The sequence below is a fragment of the Perca fluviatilis genome, chromosome 14, assembly GCF_010015445.1.
Source record: "Perca fluviatilis chromosome 14, GENO_Pfluv_1.0, whole genome shotgun sequence".
Classification (NCBI taxonomy): domain Eukaryota; kingdom Metazoa; phylum Chordata; class Actinopteri; order Perciformes; family Percidae; genus Perca; species Perca fluviatilis.
The window spans coordinates 6,093,038-6,113,558 of record NC_053125.1 but is presented as its reverse complement, the minus strand read 5'-3'; the positions used below and the strand labels follow the sequence as shown (position 1 = coordinate 6,113,558).

At 40.8% G+C, this 20,521-nt stretch overlaps 1 protein-coding gene across 1 annotated transcript in view; it reads right to left on the bottom strand.

Moving 5' to 3' along the window:
- zanl (zonadhesin, like) overlaps positions 1-20,521 on the bottom strand; it is a 109,193-nt gene that overhangs the window by 33,066 nt on the left and 55,606 nt on the right. The window contains 24 exon segments of the mRNA XM_039823009.1: positions 45-186; positions 570-705; positions 948-1,076; positions 1,487-1,635; positions 3,409-3,653; positions 3,839-3,980; positions 4,128-4,321; positions 4,486-4,629; positions 5,156-5,300; positions 5,703-5,905; positions 7,588-7,757; positions 8,128-8,235; positions 8,954-9,097; positions 10,082-10,227; positions 13,970-14,125; positions 15,148-15,215; positions 16,539-16,677; positions 16,814-17,007; positions 17,343-17,484; positions 17,819-17,862; positions 17,865-17,953; positions 18,202-18,330; positions 18,741-18,889; positions 20,230-20,474. Coding sequence (XP_039678943.1) covers positions 45-186; positions 570-705; positions 948-1,076; positions 1,487-1,635; positions 3,409-3,653; positions 3,839-3,980; positions 4,128-4,321; positions 4,486-4,629; positions 5,156-5,300; positions 5,703-5,905; positions 7,588-7,757; positions 8,128-8,235; positions 8,954-9,097; positions 10,082-10,227; positions 13,970-14,125; positions 15,148-15,215; positions 16,539-16,677; positions 16,814-17,007; positions 17,343-17,484; positions 17,819-17,862; positions 17,865-17,953; positions 18,202-18,330; positions 18,741-18,889; positions 20,230-20,474 — 3,552 coding nt within the window.

The following is a 20,521-nucleotide window of genomic DNA, read 5'->3' as shown; positions in this document are numbered from 1 at the left end:
CCTACTATATCTATCCACATGTTATTTCTCCCGTTAACACTCACGGCAGAAGGTGCTATTCCTCCAGGGTCCGATGTTCCCCCCGCGGTCCTGGCATTCATTGACGTAGGCTTCTATGGCTTCACACAGAACGGGCTTGGCTCCATCCAGCGCACACAGGTCAAAGACACAGTCCTTGAAGTAATTCTGAAGACACACATAAGGTTTGTTGCATTACAATGCTTCATTCTGTCGCTTTGTTTTCAACCACAAATTCTAATTTCCGTCTCCCTCGTGTTTTGGGTTTTTATTTTAATTGTTGAGCTTGTATTTTATTGCACATAGGTAAGATGTACCTGTAAGTAGGGCTGTATATTCAATTCTCGAATTAAAATCAAACTTTGTTTGAATGATCTGATATTGAACAATAAAATCCCGAAATCAATCTTTTATTATCCACATGACCGTGGATGTGGTGAACTGAGTGAGAGTGCGTGTGTGTGTGTGTGTGTGTGTGTGTGTGTGTGTGTGTGTGTGTGTGTGTGTGTGTGTGTGTGTGTGTGTGTGTGTGTGTGTGTGTGGTGACTTACATTTGGGTTGACTTTGGGGTGGCACACAGCAAAGGGACCCTTTTTGTCCAGCAGGATACCACAGTATCCAGAGCTCTCATACAGTTCTTGCTCTCCATCACACTCAGGGATGGTGGTGTTGGGTTTCTTATTACACCTGCCAGCACAGACACTCTGTTAGAGGAGCTCTCTGTGTGTTGGTTAGTTAGGTTTTGTCCCTAGTAATTATAATAAAGGGGTAACTGTACCTACAGTGTTTGTTTAGTATGGAGACCCAACATATTCAATATTAAATTAATAAAAAGACATTATGCAACAAATAAATGAAAAAAATAATACTTTTAAAAACAGTCTGTATATATGTCTTGTTTGTAGGAATTATGTTTGTATGCTACTCACTCTGAATCGGTGTTCCAGCTGTGTCCAAAGTCATTGGCATTGTCGGTCAACGATCCATCTGGTTTACGGAAGTCATCTTTGGCATCTCCATCGTAATCTCCACACAGGCCACACAGCTGGTTCTCATAGCTGCAGATTACAAGAAATGATCTACATGTTAGTGATTTGTGGAAGTGAGAGCAACAAGTCAGTTAGAGCTACATCTCTCTACTCCTCCACCATGTCCAAGAGTTTGTGACTTATTCCAACCAAGTACTAGTGTTTTCACTGATTATCTGAGTTTATTACATTACATTAAATGTCATTTAACTGAGGCTTTTATCCAAAGCGACTTACAATTGCTATTTATGTCAGAGGTTGCATGCCTCTGGAGCAACTAGGGGTTAAGTGTCTTACTCAGGGACACATTGGTTGATGTATCGCAGTGGGAATTGAACTTTATTGTCAGCAATATTCCCAAACTTCCATTGGAAATGGGATTCTGTGTGTGGGTCGGGGTAAGAATGTAAAGACACGGCAACTCCTCAGTCCTAACTCACTCTTTGATCACTTTGATGTCCATGAAGTGGTTTCCATCATAACGAACAGTCACACCAAAGTCCATGGATACAGTGTAGAACTTTCCTGACTTGAACACAGAGACACCAGGGGCCGGAGACACTGGCACGTTTACATTGGTCCCATTCACCTGTGTGGGGAAAGCAGGTGAAAATAACATAATGGGTGATTATCAAGGAAATAGAAACTTTAAAACGGTCTATGTATACAATCTTACATGTTAAAATAACAATGAAAATTAAAGCTGCAAGCAGCGATGACGGGCCCTCGCTTCTTGCATCGGGGGGTACTGGCAAACGCAACATCACATGTAGACCACACATTCTAAGTTTCATGTAAATCGGAATAACTTTTGCCAAGATACAACCGTTCCTGTTTCAACAGCCACCTACAGGAAGTTGTTCCTCCATAACTTGCGCATTGTTTTAACTATCAAAACTATTTTGATACATTTTAGTCACGAGGTTCCACCGAGTCCATATCCAAGTTTTCGTGCAGATTGGACTTACGGCACATGGAGGAGTTAGAGTATGTTTCCCATATATCATTATGTGGCTAATTAATAAAATAAATTCTAACAGCGCCATCTAATGGCCAATTCACTCTACATTTGGCTTGGATGCTCAAGCCCCTATGCGGAACATCTGTGTCATGTTTGGTGGCAATCAGAATAAATCTTGGTAAGATACGCAACTTCCTGTTTCGACAGCCCCTACAAGTTGGTCCTCTGTAACTTGTGCATTGTGTTAGCTATCCAAATTCTTTTGATAGCTATTTGTCATGAGGGTCCACCGAGTCTACGTGTATATTTTTGTGCAGATGGGACTCGTGCTCTAGGAGCAAATTAGCTAATTAATTAAAAAAATTAAAACAGCGCCATCTAAAGGCCAATTGACGACATATTTGGCAAACAGCCTCATTGGCACATGAGGAACAACTTTCTTAAGTTTTGTGTCCATTGGAATAACCGTATGCAAGATACAACCGTTCCTGTTTCCACAACCACCTACAGGAAGTTGGTCCTCCATAACTTGCGCATTGTTTTAGCTATCAAAATTCTTTTGATAACTTTTTGTCACGATGGTCCTCCAAGTCTACATGCAAGTTTTCGTGCCGATCGGACTCACGTCCCAGGAGTAGTTAGACAAAGTAGGCTTCCCATATGTCAATATTTTGCTGATTAATAAAAAAAAAAATGTAAACAGCGTCATCTAATGGCCGATTGCCGCCAACTTTGCTGAACACAGATGCTGAACCAGCCATGAGGAACAACTTTGTCAAGTGTCGGGGAAATCGGAATAATTGTTGCCAAGATAACGCAACTTCCTGTTTAGAAAGGAAGTTTCTATAACTTGCGCATTTTTTCAACTATCAAAATTCTCTGGATAACTTTTCGTCATGAGGGTCAACAGATAGTACCTGCAAAGATTCAAGAAGATTGAAATCACGGCCTAAGACGAGTTCGAAAGAATGTAAAACACCTGAAAAATTCCTAATTAAAAATGGCCACCTTCCGGTTGGGCGGAGCTAATGAAGGTAAATGGGAAAAATGTCTGCAATGATTACAGCAATATGTGTATTAAATCTGGTGAAGATCGGAGGAACTATGTCCAAGTTAAGACCTTCCACGCCTTAGGGGGCGTGGAAAACCAAGATTTGGAAAATTTTTGAATTTTGTAATTTTTTTCTAAAAATAGCCCCATGGAGTTCAAGATGAGACCTATGTTCCCTCAAAAGTTGGTATATTAACTTCTTACTTTTTCCGGAATTAAGGCGCACGTTAGGGGGCGCTACGGAGCCCCCTGGCAACACCCGAGGCCAAGCACTACAGAACTTTGCAATTTTCACCAGTTGTGACAGGTGTGCAAATTTTTCTGTGTTTGTTCCTCCACTCATTTCTTACCTGCACAGTGCCACCTTTGAGGATGGAGATCTTCAACATGCGCACATATACATGTACGGCCTTCACATAGGAGATAGTGGGTGTGTTAAAGCGATGTTCATTGTCGGCATGGACCTCAAAGAATGGCAGAGTTGTTGTATTGCAGGGTCCAGACATCAAGTAGCTACAGTTGCCCATGAAGTTGTAGTTGCGTTTGTCAAAAGTGGTGTAGTGGGGATCACTAGTCGCTACGCATGTGGATGTACCTGAGGTATGAGAAACTGTACTTTAGCAGTTGTTATGTTACTAGCATGTTTCAGTGATTTAAATATTAAAATTGTAACAAAACACAAGTCTTTAGAATACAGCAGATAGTAACAACAGGTCATTTGGGACCAAATTAGATTATTTCAGATGGTCGATCTGAAGTTAGACGTCTACCAGACATTACCTTTAGGATAGCAGCCTGAAACACCATTGACCTCGCGGCACTCTTCAGTAGGGTCACAGGAGTTATCAACACATTCCAAAGAGTAGTTCCCTGCACAGCGACACAGCGTTGAGCAGCCATCTCCAAATATGATCTCGCCAGGCTAATTAACACAGTTGAACAAACCATCAATAATTGCAGGGTGCATTGTATGTCCCAAGAACTACATAGAACAATCTTTTTTTCATGTAATGTCTTACAATTATATATTTTGCCTTAACAGGAATGTATGCATATGGGTATATCTGACCTCATAATAGTTATTCTGGCCGTCCAGACAGCCACATTTCTCCAATGGCACACAGTGCCGTCCTTTGAAGACAAACCCTGGTTTGCAGAAGCAGCCACTGATACAGGAGCCAGAACAGTTGGTGGAGGGTTCCATACAGGTGGGGATACAAGCTGGGCCACATTCTATATAATCTGCATCAGGAGGGCATGGTTCTGTACAGCACAGAGGAAACAAGGTGGTTGAATAAAAATGGGGAAACAGATGTTTAAAAGAAAGAAAGAAAGAAAGAAAGAAAGAAAGAAAGAAAGAAAGAAAGAATTAAATGAAGTATTAGTGTAAAACTCAAAACCCAAACTTTGATAAGGACATGTCATACTTGGCGGTTTAGCTGTGGTTGGTCCTGGAGTTGTTGGTTTAGGTGTAGTTGGTCCTGGAGTTGTTGGTTTAGGTGTAGTTGGTCCTGGAGTTGTAGGTTTAGGTGTAGTTGGTCCTGGAGTTGTTGGTTTAGGTGTAGTTGGTCCTGGAGTTGTTAGAAAGAATGCAGGTTTAAGGCACTTCCACATTGACTTCACTTTTCAGAGCCAGAGGTTGCTGCTTGACAGCTACTCATTACCAGGGACGGGGCTTGAAGGGGGACACGGGTTGGCACTGGATCAGAGTACTGTCACTTGGCTGACTGCTCTGCCAATCTTCCCGGCCCTTGTCACATGACCAATTAATGTTTCCATGATGACTATCCAAAATTCTGATACCATGAAACCAGCACTGGAATTGTTTTAAAAAAATTGGCAGACTGAGTTTATAGAAAATGTGTATTATATATGCGGATGTACAATTTGTGATTATTGGTCTACCCATGTGGCATCACACTTAAAAAAACCTGGAATTGCCCCTGCTCATTTTTTTTTTAAGTCTGGGTTGTGCCATATTGGTGTATGTTTACATGGTGTCATTTGTTGATGTTCCAACAAGCTGACACTGTTTATTTAAGTTTTTCGGAATGCTTGACTAAAATGTTTCAATGTGTGTGTGTTTGTGTTACATACCCAGAGGACGACATTCATATTCTCCGTCGTGTAGCTGGCAGCTCTCAGTGGTCGGCCTACAGCTGCTGTTGTGACACTGGATCAAACCTCCGCTGTGACACACACACTTCTGCTCACAACCCTCCAGGTACCAGTTATCATCCACCTGACACACACACACACACACACACACACACACACACACACACACACACACACACACACAAATGATGAACAGTCATATACAATACAATCTAATTACATCAAGCCTCCAAAAACACGTAATTGTTCAGATCAGATACATTACATATGACGCTACAACAATATTGTTGAGTATGTGCTTGAAACATTCATACTTAAAAAATAAATACCAGGAATGTATCAATACTTATGGAATGCCTGCCGCCGCTGCAATAAGTGCAATCGCTGCTCAGAGGAAATGCTGTAAATTATAGAGCGTGGTCTAGAACTACTCTGTGTGTAAAGTGTCCTGAGATACCCTCTGCTATGATTTGACACTATAAATAAAATTGAATTGAATGTGATTTCAGTGACTCCGAGCACTCACAGGGTGATAGGATCCACTGGGGTCCACGCAGCCGCAGTCTTTCAGGGACACACACTTGTCGTTGCTGAGGATGAAGCCCGGCTTACACTCGCAGCCCTCCACACACAGGTCCTCGCAACCGGGGGGTCCAGACACACCCAGACACGTCTCCGGACACGAACTCACACACAGGGAGTAGGAGCTGTTGGGAGGACAGGCCAGGGCTGCATGGAGGAACAGAGGGACGGAGAGATGGAGGGAGGGATAGATGACGGACAGAGGCAGGGTAGGAAGGTAGGATGAATGGATTGAGGAGGGGTAGCAGGATGAACCAAAGGAGGGTAGGATAGCGACAGGGATATGTAAAAGGAGGGACAGAAGGATTAAGATAAGGATGAAAAGATGATTAATGGGTTCCTTGTAGCCACACCTCTTAAGGTGCTAAAAATCAAATACAGTAGATTTTTTTTGTCTGTTAATGAAGAAAAAATAAGTCGACAATGATCCCTGAAATTTAACTACAGCAATAGTGTCAAAGAACTGTACTTTAAAACATTAATATGAGTTCCCCCAGCCTGCCTATGGTCCCCTAGTGGCTAGAAATGGTGATAGGTGTAAACCGAGCCCTGGGTATCCTGCTCTGCCTTTGAGAAAATGAAAGCTCAGATGGGCCAATCAGGAATCTTCTCCTTATGAGGTCATAAGGAGTAAGGTTACCTCCCCTTTCTCTGCTTTGCCCGCCCAGAGAATTTGGCCCACCCATGAGAGAGAGACATCATGGCTTTCAAACGAACAAAGTGGCAGTTGGTCAAGGCCACACCCCCACCCTCCACCTTGCCCCCCCTCTCTCCTCCTAAATAGCTACAGACACAAAAATGGCACATACTAAGGAAAGCTCATTGTGGGACTGGCTCTAGTGGCTGTAATTCTGCACCAAGGCTGAATTTCGGGAAAGAAACTTCAGATACAGTATTAGGGGACCACTAAGGTCTATATAAAAGAGACTTCAGATACAGTATTAGGGGACCACTAAGGTCTATATAAAACAGACTTCAGATACAGTATTAGGGGACCACTGAGGTCTATATAAAAGAGACTTCAGATACAGTATTAGGGGACCACTAAGGTCTATATAAAACAGACTTCAGATACAGTATTAGGGGACCACTAAGGTCTATATAAAAGAGACTTCAGATACAGTATTAGCGGACCACTAAGGCCTATATAAAAGAGACTTCAGATACAGTATTAGGGGACCACTAAGGCCTATATAAAAGAGACTTCAGATACAGTATTAGGGGACCACTGAGGTCTATATAAAAGAGACTTCAGATACAGTATTAGGGGACCACTGAGGTCTACATAAAAGCATCCAAAGAGCACCATGTCATGGGACCTTTAATATATGGAACTATTGATGGGTAACCCCTGATCCACTTCCTACCTTCCCAGCCACGGTGAAGAAAGTTACGTTTAGACACCAAAACGACCAGTTAAGTTGCTCATGGTTTGGATTAAAACACTCGCGAGGAACAAAAACATGTTTCCTGGGTGAAAGTATTAAGATTAGATTCTGCGTAACTTCTGGCTGTAGCTGTATTCTTTCTAGCCACAACCCCCTTCTATGATGATGTATCACTTCCTTGCTTTTGACCTATAGGCTTACACCCTGATAGAGAGCCACACTCCCATTCATTAGTGGAACACTATATATGTGAGCAGACTACTGCTGACAATGACCCTGAAGAACAACTATTTCAGTTCAGTGGGCATTTTAACTGCATACTGCCATGTCAAATAAAGGAGAGTTGCGTTTGAGACAGATTCTACCCGTGCAATCAGGCCTCCACATGATGGAACAGACAGTGAATGTCTTTGGAAGAAAAGGGAAGTTTGTGAGACTTACGACAGAAGCTTGGAGTCCTCCACGGGTGGACTTTGGCTCCGGCGCTCTGGCAGGCGTCGGTGTAGGCCTGGAGCTGGTCACACAGCACATGCTGCTGGCCTTGGAACTGGCACATGTCATACACACAGCTCTGGAAGAACGGAGTGGGATTCACCACACCGATACACTCCCTGGAACAGAGGCAAACACTCAGAGGGTCAGGCAGAGGGTCCAACACTAGAGATGTAACCAAACATTTAACTCACCATTCAATTCACGCTTTGAACGTCATGACACGATTCTCACCAGTTTTTTAACAGAATGAGCTGCAGACAAGCTACACTACCAAGCCACGGCCGAGTTGACCAATCAAAGTTGTTGTGGTCTGCGTCGCCGCGACGTTTAGTTACTTATTTCGAGACGTGCACGTCAGGCTACGTAGGGTCCGTGTCTCCATGTACCTCCGTACGTACCCACGGCGTGGATTTACAACAGAAGCATAAATCGGCCTTTTAACAGCTATAACAGGTCAATAATTAGGGGAAAAAGCTGCTTTCTTACCTGAAGGGTCCAGCAGGGTCTTTGAGTTTGCCACATTTGTCTGGCTTCACCACCTCGGCCTCCAGTTTGGGGTCACAGTCTGGGCTGGGCCCGGTGCCTTGGCTACACCTGAACAACGCAAACACAACACCAGGGTCACATTCCATTTCACTTATCCTCAGGAGTTATGGCAGAGTCAATTCTTTGTAGGGCTGGGCGATATGGAAAAACAAAACAAAAAATCATATCACACTATTTTTGACCAAATACTGCGATATCGTGACAATATTGTGGGTTGAGAATTGGTGCTTTCACAAAATATTGAGATTTGTAGTATATAATCATCAATAATGTGGATATAATGACTAAGTGGGTAAAGGCAAATAACAGAACAGCTAGAACAGTCTGGTAAATTCAGAAATGACATCACTTTACTGTAATCCAGCCTTTCAAACACTTGCGTCATATTACCATATTAAAAATCTAAGACTATATCTAGTATCACAATATCGATATAATATCAATATATTGCCCAGCCCTAATTTTATAATAATACTTTCTCTACAAAATAGAATTTATTTAATTTATATATTTTCTTGCGAAAAATAATTTCTGGTGTTAAAAATGTCCCATTGCGCACAAGTATAAATCCATACAGTACATTGCATAGCTTATATAATTTGTGTTATTGTCATTTCCCAAACTGTAAGTAAGTGAATGTATGTTCAGGTTATAGAGCCCAGTCACATGTACCTCAATCACATGCTTGAGCTTTATGGGAATCTCCAGGGAAGTCTTAAGGGAATTCTCAGATTCCAGCACTGAAATGAATGCACGTAAAACTCACGAGTCATCCTCGTCTTCTTTTGTCTGCCAGCTGTTGCCGAAGTCGTTGACGTTGCCTCCCAGAGTGCCATCTGGCTTGGTAAAGTCGTTGTTCGGGTTCCCGTCGTAGTCGCCGCAGAGGCCGCACATCTGGTCGTGGTAGGAGCTGCCGGGACGGGGAGGAAGAGAAAACGGGATTAGGAGATGGAGAGGAATGTCTAAAGAAGACTTTAAAAGGTTTAAATAGCGTCTGGCTCTTTAATGGAATTCTATAAACAACAGAGACAGAATGCTCTGATACTATTAATCAGAGCACCGTCAACGGAAGAGATAGAAGCAAAGTATTAAGAATGTTGGCAGGATTTATTAAAAATAGCAGATCTGTATGACGTTTGAACTACAGACTGGACAGATGCCGAGGTGATTACTTAGGCAGTTTTTACGAAATACACAGAGACTCAACTGCAGATTATGGCTCTTATTTGCTGCACCCAGCTCGTGTCATTCTGTCTTTCAGGGCCTCTTTCATTCAGATTCCTATTTCCTGTCTAAATTCTTTTAATTAAGGATAATTATCAATGAAATACTGAAAAATGATGAAAACATTTAACTGCTGTATTTTATGTAAGTATGTAACATTTTCTTCAAATAAAAAAAAGAGAATAAAAAAATGAAAAATTCCCACATGAATGCAACCAAGGAGACAGGGTGGGACCACCAGAACGTTACATTAATAGTCTATATCGATGACGTTTCATTTATGGGATTGTTCCGGTGCCGCTGCAGGTTCCATCTGATGTCCCTCATTTTCGCCAGATGTCCGTTACCTTCCTCTTTCTTTGTGTTGGCGTTCTAAAGTCCGGTGGATTTCTGAGGACTATGGTTAATTGCTCCTCAGATCTCTGCAGGGTAAATCCAGACAGCTAGCTAGACCATCTGTCCAATCTGAGTTTTCTGTTGAACGACTAAAACAACTTTTGAACGTACACATGTTCCACCAAAACAAGTTCCTTCCTGAGGCTATTTTACAGAGGTACCGGGGCTCTGTCCGGCGCCCAAGACGATTGTGATTTGTTTAAAGAATTGCCAATAAACCAGAATGCCCATCCCGGAATGCTGTGTGGACTAGCCAGACTATTACATTACCAACCTGGGAACAGAGATCTGGGCGTAATGGTTTCCGTCCCAGCGCACCCGGAGGCCGAAGGGCGTCTGCAGGGTGATGTACTGGCCGGCCAGACTGAGAGAGATGAGAGGGGAGGGGGAGTGAGGGAGGGACACTCGCAGTCCGTTCACCTGCCGGAGGGAAGGAAGAAAAAACCAGGGTCAACAGAAGCTACAGGTACCAGTTTTGACATACACATGTGTGTTACATATTTACAGTTTCCTGTCAGCTTTTCCAACTCAAAGCTATTTATTGGCATAGTCCCAACAGTTACAGAGAAGCCATGAAAATCTTAGATCTCAGGTCCCTCCAACAATGCTCATTAAATATGTCTAAAAAGAAAATCACACCAGTAATAAAAATGGGAATCTAAGACATAAAATAATGCTAGAAAAAAAAAAAAAGTCAATCAGAAGATGTCCTCTAATGTCTTGTTTTGTCCACAACTCAAAAGATATTCAGTTTACTGTCACAGAGGAGAAACTAGAACATATTCACACTTAACAAGCTGGAATCAGAGATTTAATAAATAGTCAAAATAGTTGGTGATTCATTTAATAGTTGACAACTACTCAATTACTCTTTGCAGATGGTAACAGGTGTAAAAAATCAAAAAAGTATCCAAATCAAAAGTCCACACAATCAAAAGTATATGACTACACATAAATAAAAACCCAGCACACAAGATAATATAAGATAAGATAAGATAAGATAAGATGACGGAGTAAAGACACTGAGGATGTGTGGACAGATCAAACAGATGAGTACAGGAGATGATGAGGAGGAAGAGCGTGGATAGATTTCTGGGATTATAAAAGAGATAAAGGTCAAGGAACAAAGGATATGATCAGATAAGAAAAGGTGAAGAGAACAAGAGACAGGCTTTGGGTTGTGATGTCACTCATCCTGAAGATTAAGCTATAGAGAGCCAAAGTCACGCATTTCTACTTCCGGTCCATGGCAGGGCTTAACATTAACTTTTTGAGGCACTTGTCCTTCGGACAAGTACATTCACGTTTCACTTGTCCATGCATAAAAGTCACTTGTCCGGGTAAAGATTCATCATTTTATAAAAAAAATTGTGTTTTGCTAATGCAGAATTTGAACAAACCGTTGAAAGCATCCAAACACTATCAACATTAATACAATTCTGTTGAAACAGTAGAAACAAACGTGTCCCAACAATAGATTTCCCCTTCAACAAGAAAAAAGGATCTCCAGACTCCATAATACAAAGTAATATGTTGCACGCCGGTGTGCAGAAGTTATTATATTGAGATTCTAAGTCAGTATTTTAAAGTTTGTCATTACTTTCAGATTCCTAGTCAATATTCTAAGTTACTTAGTCAATATATTGAGATACTAAGTCGATACTTTGACATATTGAGTCAATATATTGAGATTGTAAGTCAATATTTTAAATGTTCTTATTGGTTTGAGATTCTTTGTCAATATTCTGAGTTACTAAGTCAATATATTGAGATACTAAGTCAATATTTTGAGATAAATCAATATATTGAGATACTGAACAATATAGTGAGATATTAAGTCAATATTGAGATACTAAGTCAATATTTTGAGATAAATCAATATATTGAGATACTGAACAATATAGTGAGATATTAAGTCAATATTGAGATACTAAGTCAATATTTTGAGATAAATTAATATATTGAGATACTAAGCCAATATATTGAGATTCTAAGTCAATATTTGACAGTTTCTCATTACTTTGAGATTCTTAGTTTATATTCTGAGATACTAAGTCAATATTTTGACCAGAGGTAGTGGTGACTTGAACTTCTACTATATCTAAAATAATTTTGTAGACATACAATGGATTTTGCCACTAAATGTTGGTGTTAACTTTTTTAATACAATTTCACAAATTTCTACCCGGCAGAGGCTGATTTACCGAAAAGATCCTTTTAAAAAGGTGTAGCTACTTTACAGTTGATTATTACCTGATATTTAATCTGCATATATTATTATTATTTTTTTCAAAAAGGAGCAAAAAAAAACGACATTATAGAACGGCTTGTTTATTGCTAAGGCAAAATTAAATGATTTATTAAAAATGTAACAACAATAACAACCACTGGATAGGAAAAGGTTATTTTACAACAACTTTGAATGCAGCACAACGCTGGCGGGGCGAATTTCAAGTGAACGCAACATCTGTGTTTTTCCGACAACAGCAGCGGCACACTGTCATATGTTCCTCTCCAGTGAAATACAGACAGACACACTTTTACACTGTTTAGCTGTCAGCATTTTAACTGTTTACTCCAGTTGCTAGCTAACGATAGGCTAACGTTACTTGCTGTTGAGTGTAGTGTTAGCTAACTAGCGTAACATGCGGCGATGTTTAGGTTGCCTCTAACGTCCGTTTTCGGAGCATCCGAGAGAAGCGCAGGCATTTCAGTGGGCACCGCGTTGCAATTCGGTCCGGTAGATAACGGTCGTTAAGGCACCGGGTCTCTCCTTTTCTGTCAACGATGTGGCGAGGAGGTAACGTTAAGGCGGAGTTAGCAAGCCAACGCAGTTAACTAACACCGGCAGGTTCACCGTGCTTTCATGCTGCATTGCTTCCAGAGAACGAGCTGAACAGGGGGCTGGGTCTAACGTTAGCGGTCCGTTGACCGGTATTGCGGGGGAAAGAAATTATCGTTTCAAATCTGTAACATAGACGTAATGAGTGGCACATGACGTGAACTAACATGGCATTTTAGTTTGTTTGAGTTTTAACTTGTCCAGTGGGACAAGTCAATTTCTCTTCCACTTGCCCTACAAAAAATCCACTTGTCCCGGACAAGCGGACAAGCCTTAATGTCGAGCCCTGCATGGTACCTATCTTTCGAAAAAATATGAATGGGAGTCATAATGGAGAGATAATAATATTTTTTTGGTCTGGTTTGAATTGAGCCATGAATTACACATATGATGTTCACCAGTTTAATAGATAATTTCGCAAGTCAAGAAAATCTCAGTTTATTGTTAAACTGTTGAAGTATAAGACTGTGAAAATACGTAATTAGAAAGACTACACACTTCAAAGTCGCATGGATGACGTCCAATGATTCACCTGTATATGGTACCGCTAGACCTGTAACAATTATTACATAATCACGTTTCTTTGTTTCTCTGGAATTAATTGCTAACATTAGCTAAGGTCTTAAGGCGTGTGACTGGTAATTGTTGATTGTGTTTAGATTTGCCAATTTGTAATTATGTAAGTGATTATTGTTTGTACTATACATTTCTATTATTATTTCAATTTGTTAGTTGTTGGCACTTGACCCTATACTGTTCATATTTATAACAACAAAAATGACAAGAGGGGGGAACAGAAAAATGTTTTTATGATAATTAAGAGGCGTGGTTTACTTCATAGGCTGTGTACCTGTGTTATTACTGTACATTAGCTGGGTCACATGACAGTGATATCAATCAATTGATCTGCAAAATTTGGAATTGTTACAGCTCTAGGTATCGCCGATGGCGACTACATCGTAACAGAGCGAAAGCAGAAAATGTGTTACGTTCTTCTTTATGAATTAAATAAATGTCAGACTGACATGTGATGTGCATTCTTCTTAGAAAACTAAAGTTTTTAGAAATGTCTCCTGATCTCTGGAAGTGTATTATTCAACTGTAGTTTTTCTTAAAGGAGGAAATGAATATATATAACCAATACTCAATACTATCGAATCGCGATACTTCTAAAATCGCAATGAAGGAAAATCGCAATACACCCATGTATGGTGAAAGAATCGGGACAAAAGCACATGGTCCAGGCCCTAATACACATGTTGTGCCCAGTCATCCTCAGTGATACTGACAGCTTGTAAATACAGAGACAGAGATACTGACCAGCGTCCTCCTGGCCTTCATCAGGGTCACAGTGATTCCATTCACAGTCACGTAGAGCTTTCTCAGGTAGGACAACCCTGGCATTCCTCTCTCCTCATTCTTCCCCTCCACTGAGAACCAGGGACCTGCACAGGAAGGGTACACACAGGTCACTGTCTGCTATGTGCAGTAACTAGGTTTCTTAAACAGTGGGGCTGAACAATTTGGACTTTTGAACTAATTGTGATTTTTCTGCCAGAAATTGCGATTAGGATTTAATTTTAGCTAAAGTTCAATATTCAGATACAGATAAAACATCTCATGGAGAATTATAATATGAGACACTGTCAAAACTGCTCTGTATTCTTATGCAAGGATGAGAACATGGATATGAATGGCCAGCAACAAGTGTTTTTCTTTTAATAAGCACGGGACATTGAACAGTCAAACACAGAACATTTATCACAAAAGCTAAAGTTATAATAATAAAGAACAATTCCAATAATAACTAGCGTGCCATTTTTGCACGCCTATCTGCGAAACCCTTAAAATATAGAATTTTTTGCCAGGCCTGATGTGTGTGCAAAGTTTGGTGAGTTTTTGAGAATGGGAATTAATTTCACGGAAAAATAAAGCCTAATAATAAAGCTTAATAATAATAATAATAATAATAATAATAATAATTCCTTCAGTTTCAGCAGGGCCTTCGTAAGCTGACGTTACTCGGTGCTCAGGCCTTAAATATCAGTACTTTACTGTAAACTAAAATGAAATGTCTGATATGCCTCAGTTCAATAGCTGCATCTACAAATTAAACCTTCTACGCTCATATTAAATGAAGTCATGAAAAATAAATGAAAGATCCACTGAAAATAGGACATTGCTGATAACAGCATGTGATATGTAACATTATTCCATCATTTATCTTGTGAAAAAACAGTAAATAATAATAAAAAAAAGCACAACACCACGTATAGAACAAACATAAAAAATATAAAAAAAAAAAAAAAAAAAAAAAAAAAAAAACCCAAAAAAAAAAAAAAAAAAATAACCACCCCGGTGGTTTTTTTTTTTTTTTTTTTTTTTTTTTTTTATAATAAAAAAAAAAAAATTTGTTGGTGTTTAAAAAAAAAAAAAAAAAAAAAATGGTGGTGGTTTTTTTTTTGTTTTTGTTTCGTGTTTTTTTTTTTTTATTTTGCTGTATTTTTTTTTTTAATTTTTGTACGCGTGTAGTGAGGATCTCCAGACACCACACAGTCCTGAGAGCCTGAGGGACAGGGTCACACACACACACACACACACACACACACACACACACACACACACACAACGTCAGAGTAGCTACAACACGGCTGCACTTACTCCAGTCACAATTTAGCAACTTTTTTTGTTTGTTAACATTGAATAACTTGCATTTGGGAGATGTAGTTCTATTCTGGTACCAACACAATATTTGTTGTAATGACGTACCCAAATGTCACCTTTCATTAACCCATTGTTGCGTTAACATGATACTCATTCAACCAAGTATCATGTTTCAGTTTTACAGAGCTAGGACAAGCTAATGCTCGCGCTAGCTAGCTTAATTAGCAAAGTGCAGGTGTAATTCAGAATGAAATGCCGACTCCTTAGTGTCTTTTAGTACAACCATAGACTGTATAATATTAACCGAACGCTGAACGAGACATTGTCAGGCGAAGAAGTGAAGTTCTACGACGAAAACACGGACAACACCCGCAGGCCACAACACCGTGGTAGTGAGGGACTTGTCACTCAATCACAAGGTAACGTAAGCCACGCCCCTTAATCATCTCCTGCCCAGATAGATCAGTTGGTAGAGCGGGCGCCCATACACAGAGGTTTACTCCTCGACGCAGCGGGCTCGGGTTCGACTCCGACCTGCGGCTCTTTGCTGCATGTCATTCCCCCTTCTCATTCCCCTTTCATGTCTTCAACTGCCCTTTTAAAAATAAAGGCCGAAAATGCCCCACAAAATCATGCAGTATTGAAGAAGACTTGAAACTAGCAATTGGGACCATAAACTCATTAGGAATGATTATACTAAGTTAATAAATCAAGTGAGAAGTAGGGTCGTTTTCTCATAGACTTCTTTCAAATTTTGCAACCAGTGCCCCCTGCTGGAAATTAGATAGACTGCAGGTTTAAGGAACTTCCGCATTGGCTTCATTTTTTTTTAGAGCCGAAGGTTGCTGCTTGAGGTTGCTTATCTTTCTCCAAACTTTGAGCCTTGTTATCATCATACTGTACCAAGTAATATTAGAATAGTTACCTAGTACTTAAAATATATCAACAGTATTAGTTTCCCACATTCTTAAGCGCTTATTCCCTGACATCACACCTTGTTCCGTTGTACCTACAGTACATGCATGTATGGTTACTGTAAAGGCAGTCTGGCACACTGTTAGTACAAATAATGACATGCTGTAATCTAAAGCCTTACCAGTGATACCTCCCACAATGTATTTGCATTCATCTTCTGCTAAGCTGTAACAGTGAGATGCCAAGTATCGTATAATTCATATATCCAGTTCAGTTACGTTGTGTAGTAGTGTGGTGGGTGTAGACTTACTGGTGGGATAGCAGCCCAGCTCTCCATCCTTGTGTTTACACTCGTGCATTGGGGGACATTCAGAGGCCGCACAGGTAACGAAGGGAGCATTGCACTTACACTTCAACATACAGTCCGCCTGATAAAACTCGTCTCCAGGCTGACACACACACACACACACACACACACACACACACACACACAACGTAATTGTGTTAGCAGGATGAAGTTCATATCAAAGGCCGTAATATCCTCAAAATGCAGAAATGTCTTCTTTCAAACCAACTTCACTGTACCTCATAATACTGGCCGTTGTAGGTGCAGCCACAAGAACTCTTCCTGACGCACTTGCCGGCACTCAGGACGTAGCCAGGATCACACACACAGCTTTCAGAGCAGGGCCCACTGCAGGAGGGAGGTTTCCCAGTACACGTCTCCTGACAGGGGTCTGCACAGGGCTCATAGTGGCTGTTTGGGCCGCAGTCCAGAGCTAAGGGGGAGCATGGGAGGCTGAAGTCAGTGATAGTGCTGGGCAAAGAAGCATATGCTGAAACCAGGGCCTGTTTTTATATCAAGTGTAGTATCAAGATTTGAAATATAGGCAGCAGGCTTAATGTGTAGGTTATAGGCAAATAAGAAACCAAAATATGATGCCAAAATACATGGGTACAGGTACAAAAACACCATGAATGTTGCCTATATGAGAATTAAAATAGTGATGATTTGCCTCAGCTGTGAAATTCTCCTATTAGCACCACACAGCCACATCATTCTACTTATACCTACTATATCTATCCACATGTTATTTCTCCCGTTAACACTCACGGCAGAAGGTGCTATTCCTCCAGGGTCCGATGTTCACCCCGCGGTCCTGGCATTCATTGACGTAGGCTTCTATGGCTTCACACAGAACGGGCTTGGCTCCATCCAGCGCACACAGGTCAAAGACACAGTCCTTGAAGTAATTCTGAAGACACACATAAGGTTTGTTGCGTTTCATTCTGTCTCTTCGTTTTCAACCACAAATTCTAATTTCCGTCTCCCTCGTGTTTTGGGTTTTTATTTTTATTGTAGTGCTTGTATTTTATTACATGTAGGTATGCTAAAAGTAGGGCTGTATATTCAATTCTCCAATTAAATCAAACTTTGTTTGGGTGATCTGATATTGAACAATAAAATCCACATGACCGTCAATGTGGTGAATTGAGTGTGAGAGAGTGTGTGTGTGTGTGTGTGTGTGTGTGTGTGTGTGTGTGTGTGTGTGTGTGTGTGTGTGTGTGTCTCTCTGTGTGGTGACTTACATTTGGGTTGACTTTGGGGTGGCACACAGCGAAGGGACCCTTTTGTCCAGCAGGATGCCACAGTATCCAGAGCTCTCATACAGTTCTTGCTCTCCATCACACTCAGGGATGGTGGTGTTGGGTTTCTTATTACACCTGCCAGCACAGACACTCTGTTAGAGGAGCTCTCTAAACCTAACTAACCAACACACGGTTAGTTAGGTTTTGTCCCTAGTAATTATAATAAAGGGGTAACTGTACCTACAGTGTTTGTTTAGTATGGAGTCCCAACATATTCGATATTAAATTAATAAAAGACATTATGCAACAAATAAACCCAAAAAATAATACTGTTGTCTGTATATATGTCTTGTTTGTAGGAATTATGTTTGTATGCTACTCACTCTGAATCGGTGTTCCAGCTGTGTCCAAAGTCATTGGCATTGTCGGTCAACGATCCATCTGGTTTACGGAAGTCATCTTTGGCATCTCCATCGTAATCTCCACACAGGCCACACAGCTGGTTCTCATAGCTGCAGATTACAAGAAATGATCTACATGTTAGCGATTTGTGGAAGTGAGAGCAACAAGTCAGTTAGAGCTACATCTCTCTGCTCCTCCACCATGTCCAAGAGTTTGTGACTTATTCCAACCAAGTACTAGTGTTTTCACTGATTATCTGAGTTTATTACATTACATTAAATGTCATTTAACTGAGGCTTTTATCCAAAGCGACTTACAATTGCTATTTATGTCAGAGGTCGCATGCCTCTGGAGCAACTAGGGGTTAAGTGTCTTGCTCAGGGACACATTGGTTGATGTATCGCAGTGGGAATTGAACTTTATTGTCAGCAATATTCCCAAACTTCCATTGGAAATGGGATTTTGTGTGGGGGTCGGGGTAAGAATGTGAAGACACGGCAACTCCTCAGTCCTAACTCACTCTTTGATCACTTTGATGTCCATGAAGTGGTTTCCATCATAACGAACAGTCACACCAAAGTCCATGGATACAGTGTAGAACTTTCCTGACTTGAACACAGAGACACCAGGGGCCGGAGACACTGGCACGTTTACATTGGTCCCATTCACCTGTGTGGGGAAAGCAGGTGAAAATAACATAATGGGTGATTATCAAGGAAATAGAAACTTTAAAACGGTCTATGTATACAATCTTACATGTTAAAATAACAATGAAAATAACGACAATAACTTCCTGCGTTGCTCCCGAGCCTCCCATAATAACTACTAGGCCATTAGAGGCCGCCATCTCTATAAACTAGTGCTGTCAAACGATTAAAATATTTAATCGCGATTAATCGCATTAATGTCATAGTTAACTCCCAATTAATCGCACATTTTTATCTATTTTAAATGTCCCTTGATTTCTTTTTGTCCCATTATTATTTTCTCATTTTAATGCTCTTATCAACATGATAAGATACTTTTAAAACGGTGCCTGAACCAAAAGATATATACATATTTAAAAAAGGAGCACCTTGTTCAATTTTATTTGTCTGTTCAAAAATATAAAACAAAAAAAAGTTGATCTAAAAAAAAAAAAAAAAAGGAGCACAAAACCGTGAAAACAACCACTGGATGGGAAAAGAATGCACCACGAGGCTGGTGAGGCGAGCAACATGACATCATGACTGTGTTTTTCAGACAACGGCAGATACAGTCCGGTGTTGGAGTCCTCTCCAGTGAAATACAGACACACTTTACACCGTTTAGCTGTAAACATTTTAACCGTGTTTACTCCAGCTGCTAGCTAACGGTAGGCTAACGTTACCTGCTGCTAAGTGTAGTGTTGACTGGCCTCCTGTGCGGCGATGTTTCAGTTCCCTCTAACGTCCGTTTTCGGAGCATCAGAAATAAGCGCAGGCATCTAAGTGGCACCTAAATAAGGCACCGAAATCCGCATTGCTGTTTGGTCTGGTAGATAACGGTCGTTAAGGCACCGGTGCCGTATTAGCACTGGGTCTCGGACCCCATTCAAAACGGCGATTTTCGTCGAAAAGCGACTAGTTTGCAGGTATGTACTACTCTTTGGCCGGCTCGCAAGCAAGTGAAAACAAGTGTGTGCAGCGTGCATGTTGTTTTGTTTCCGGTCTAGCTAGATCTGGTGTGGTGTTGTAGTATTTCTAACGTTACTAGTTGTTGCAACAGCATGTTAAAAAACTACAAAGTTTGCTGGGCCAAAAAGAATGTTAATCTCGCGATAAAAAAAATTGACTTTAAAATGGGTTTGCGTTAACGCCATTTTAACTGACAGCACTACTATAAACATAAATACAGGTCGTAATTGTTGCTGCAAACGACCTATGTGGGCGTTTTTCAGGGTACGAGTCAGGACAGCTTCTCTTGTAAATATGTCACGCTGCCATCCTGTCTGTTAAAAATCTGTGTTTGTTCCTCCCCTCATTTCTTACCTGCACAGTGCCACCTTTGAGAATGGAGATCTTCAACATGCGCACATATACATGTACGGCCTTCACATAGGAGATGGTGGGTGTGTTAAAGCGATGTTCATTGTCGGCATGGACCTCAAAGAATGGCAGAGTTGTTGTATTGCAGGGTCCAGACATCAAGTAGCTACAGTTGCCCATGAAGTTGTAGTTGCGTTTGTCAAAAGTGGTGTAGTGGGGATCACTAGTCGCTACGCATGTGGATGTACCTGAGGTATGAGAAACTGTACTTTAGTTGTTATGTTACTAGTATGTT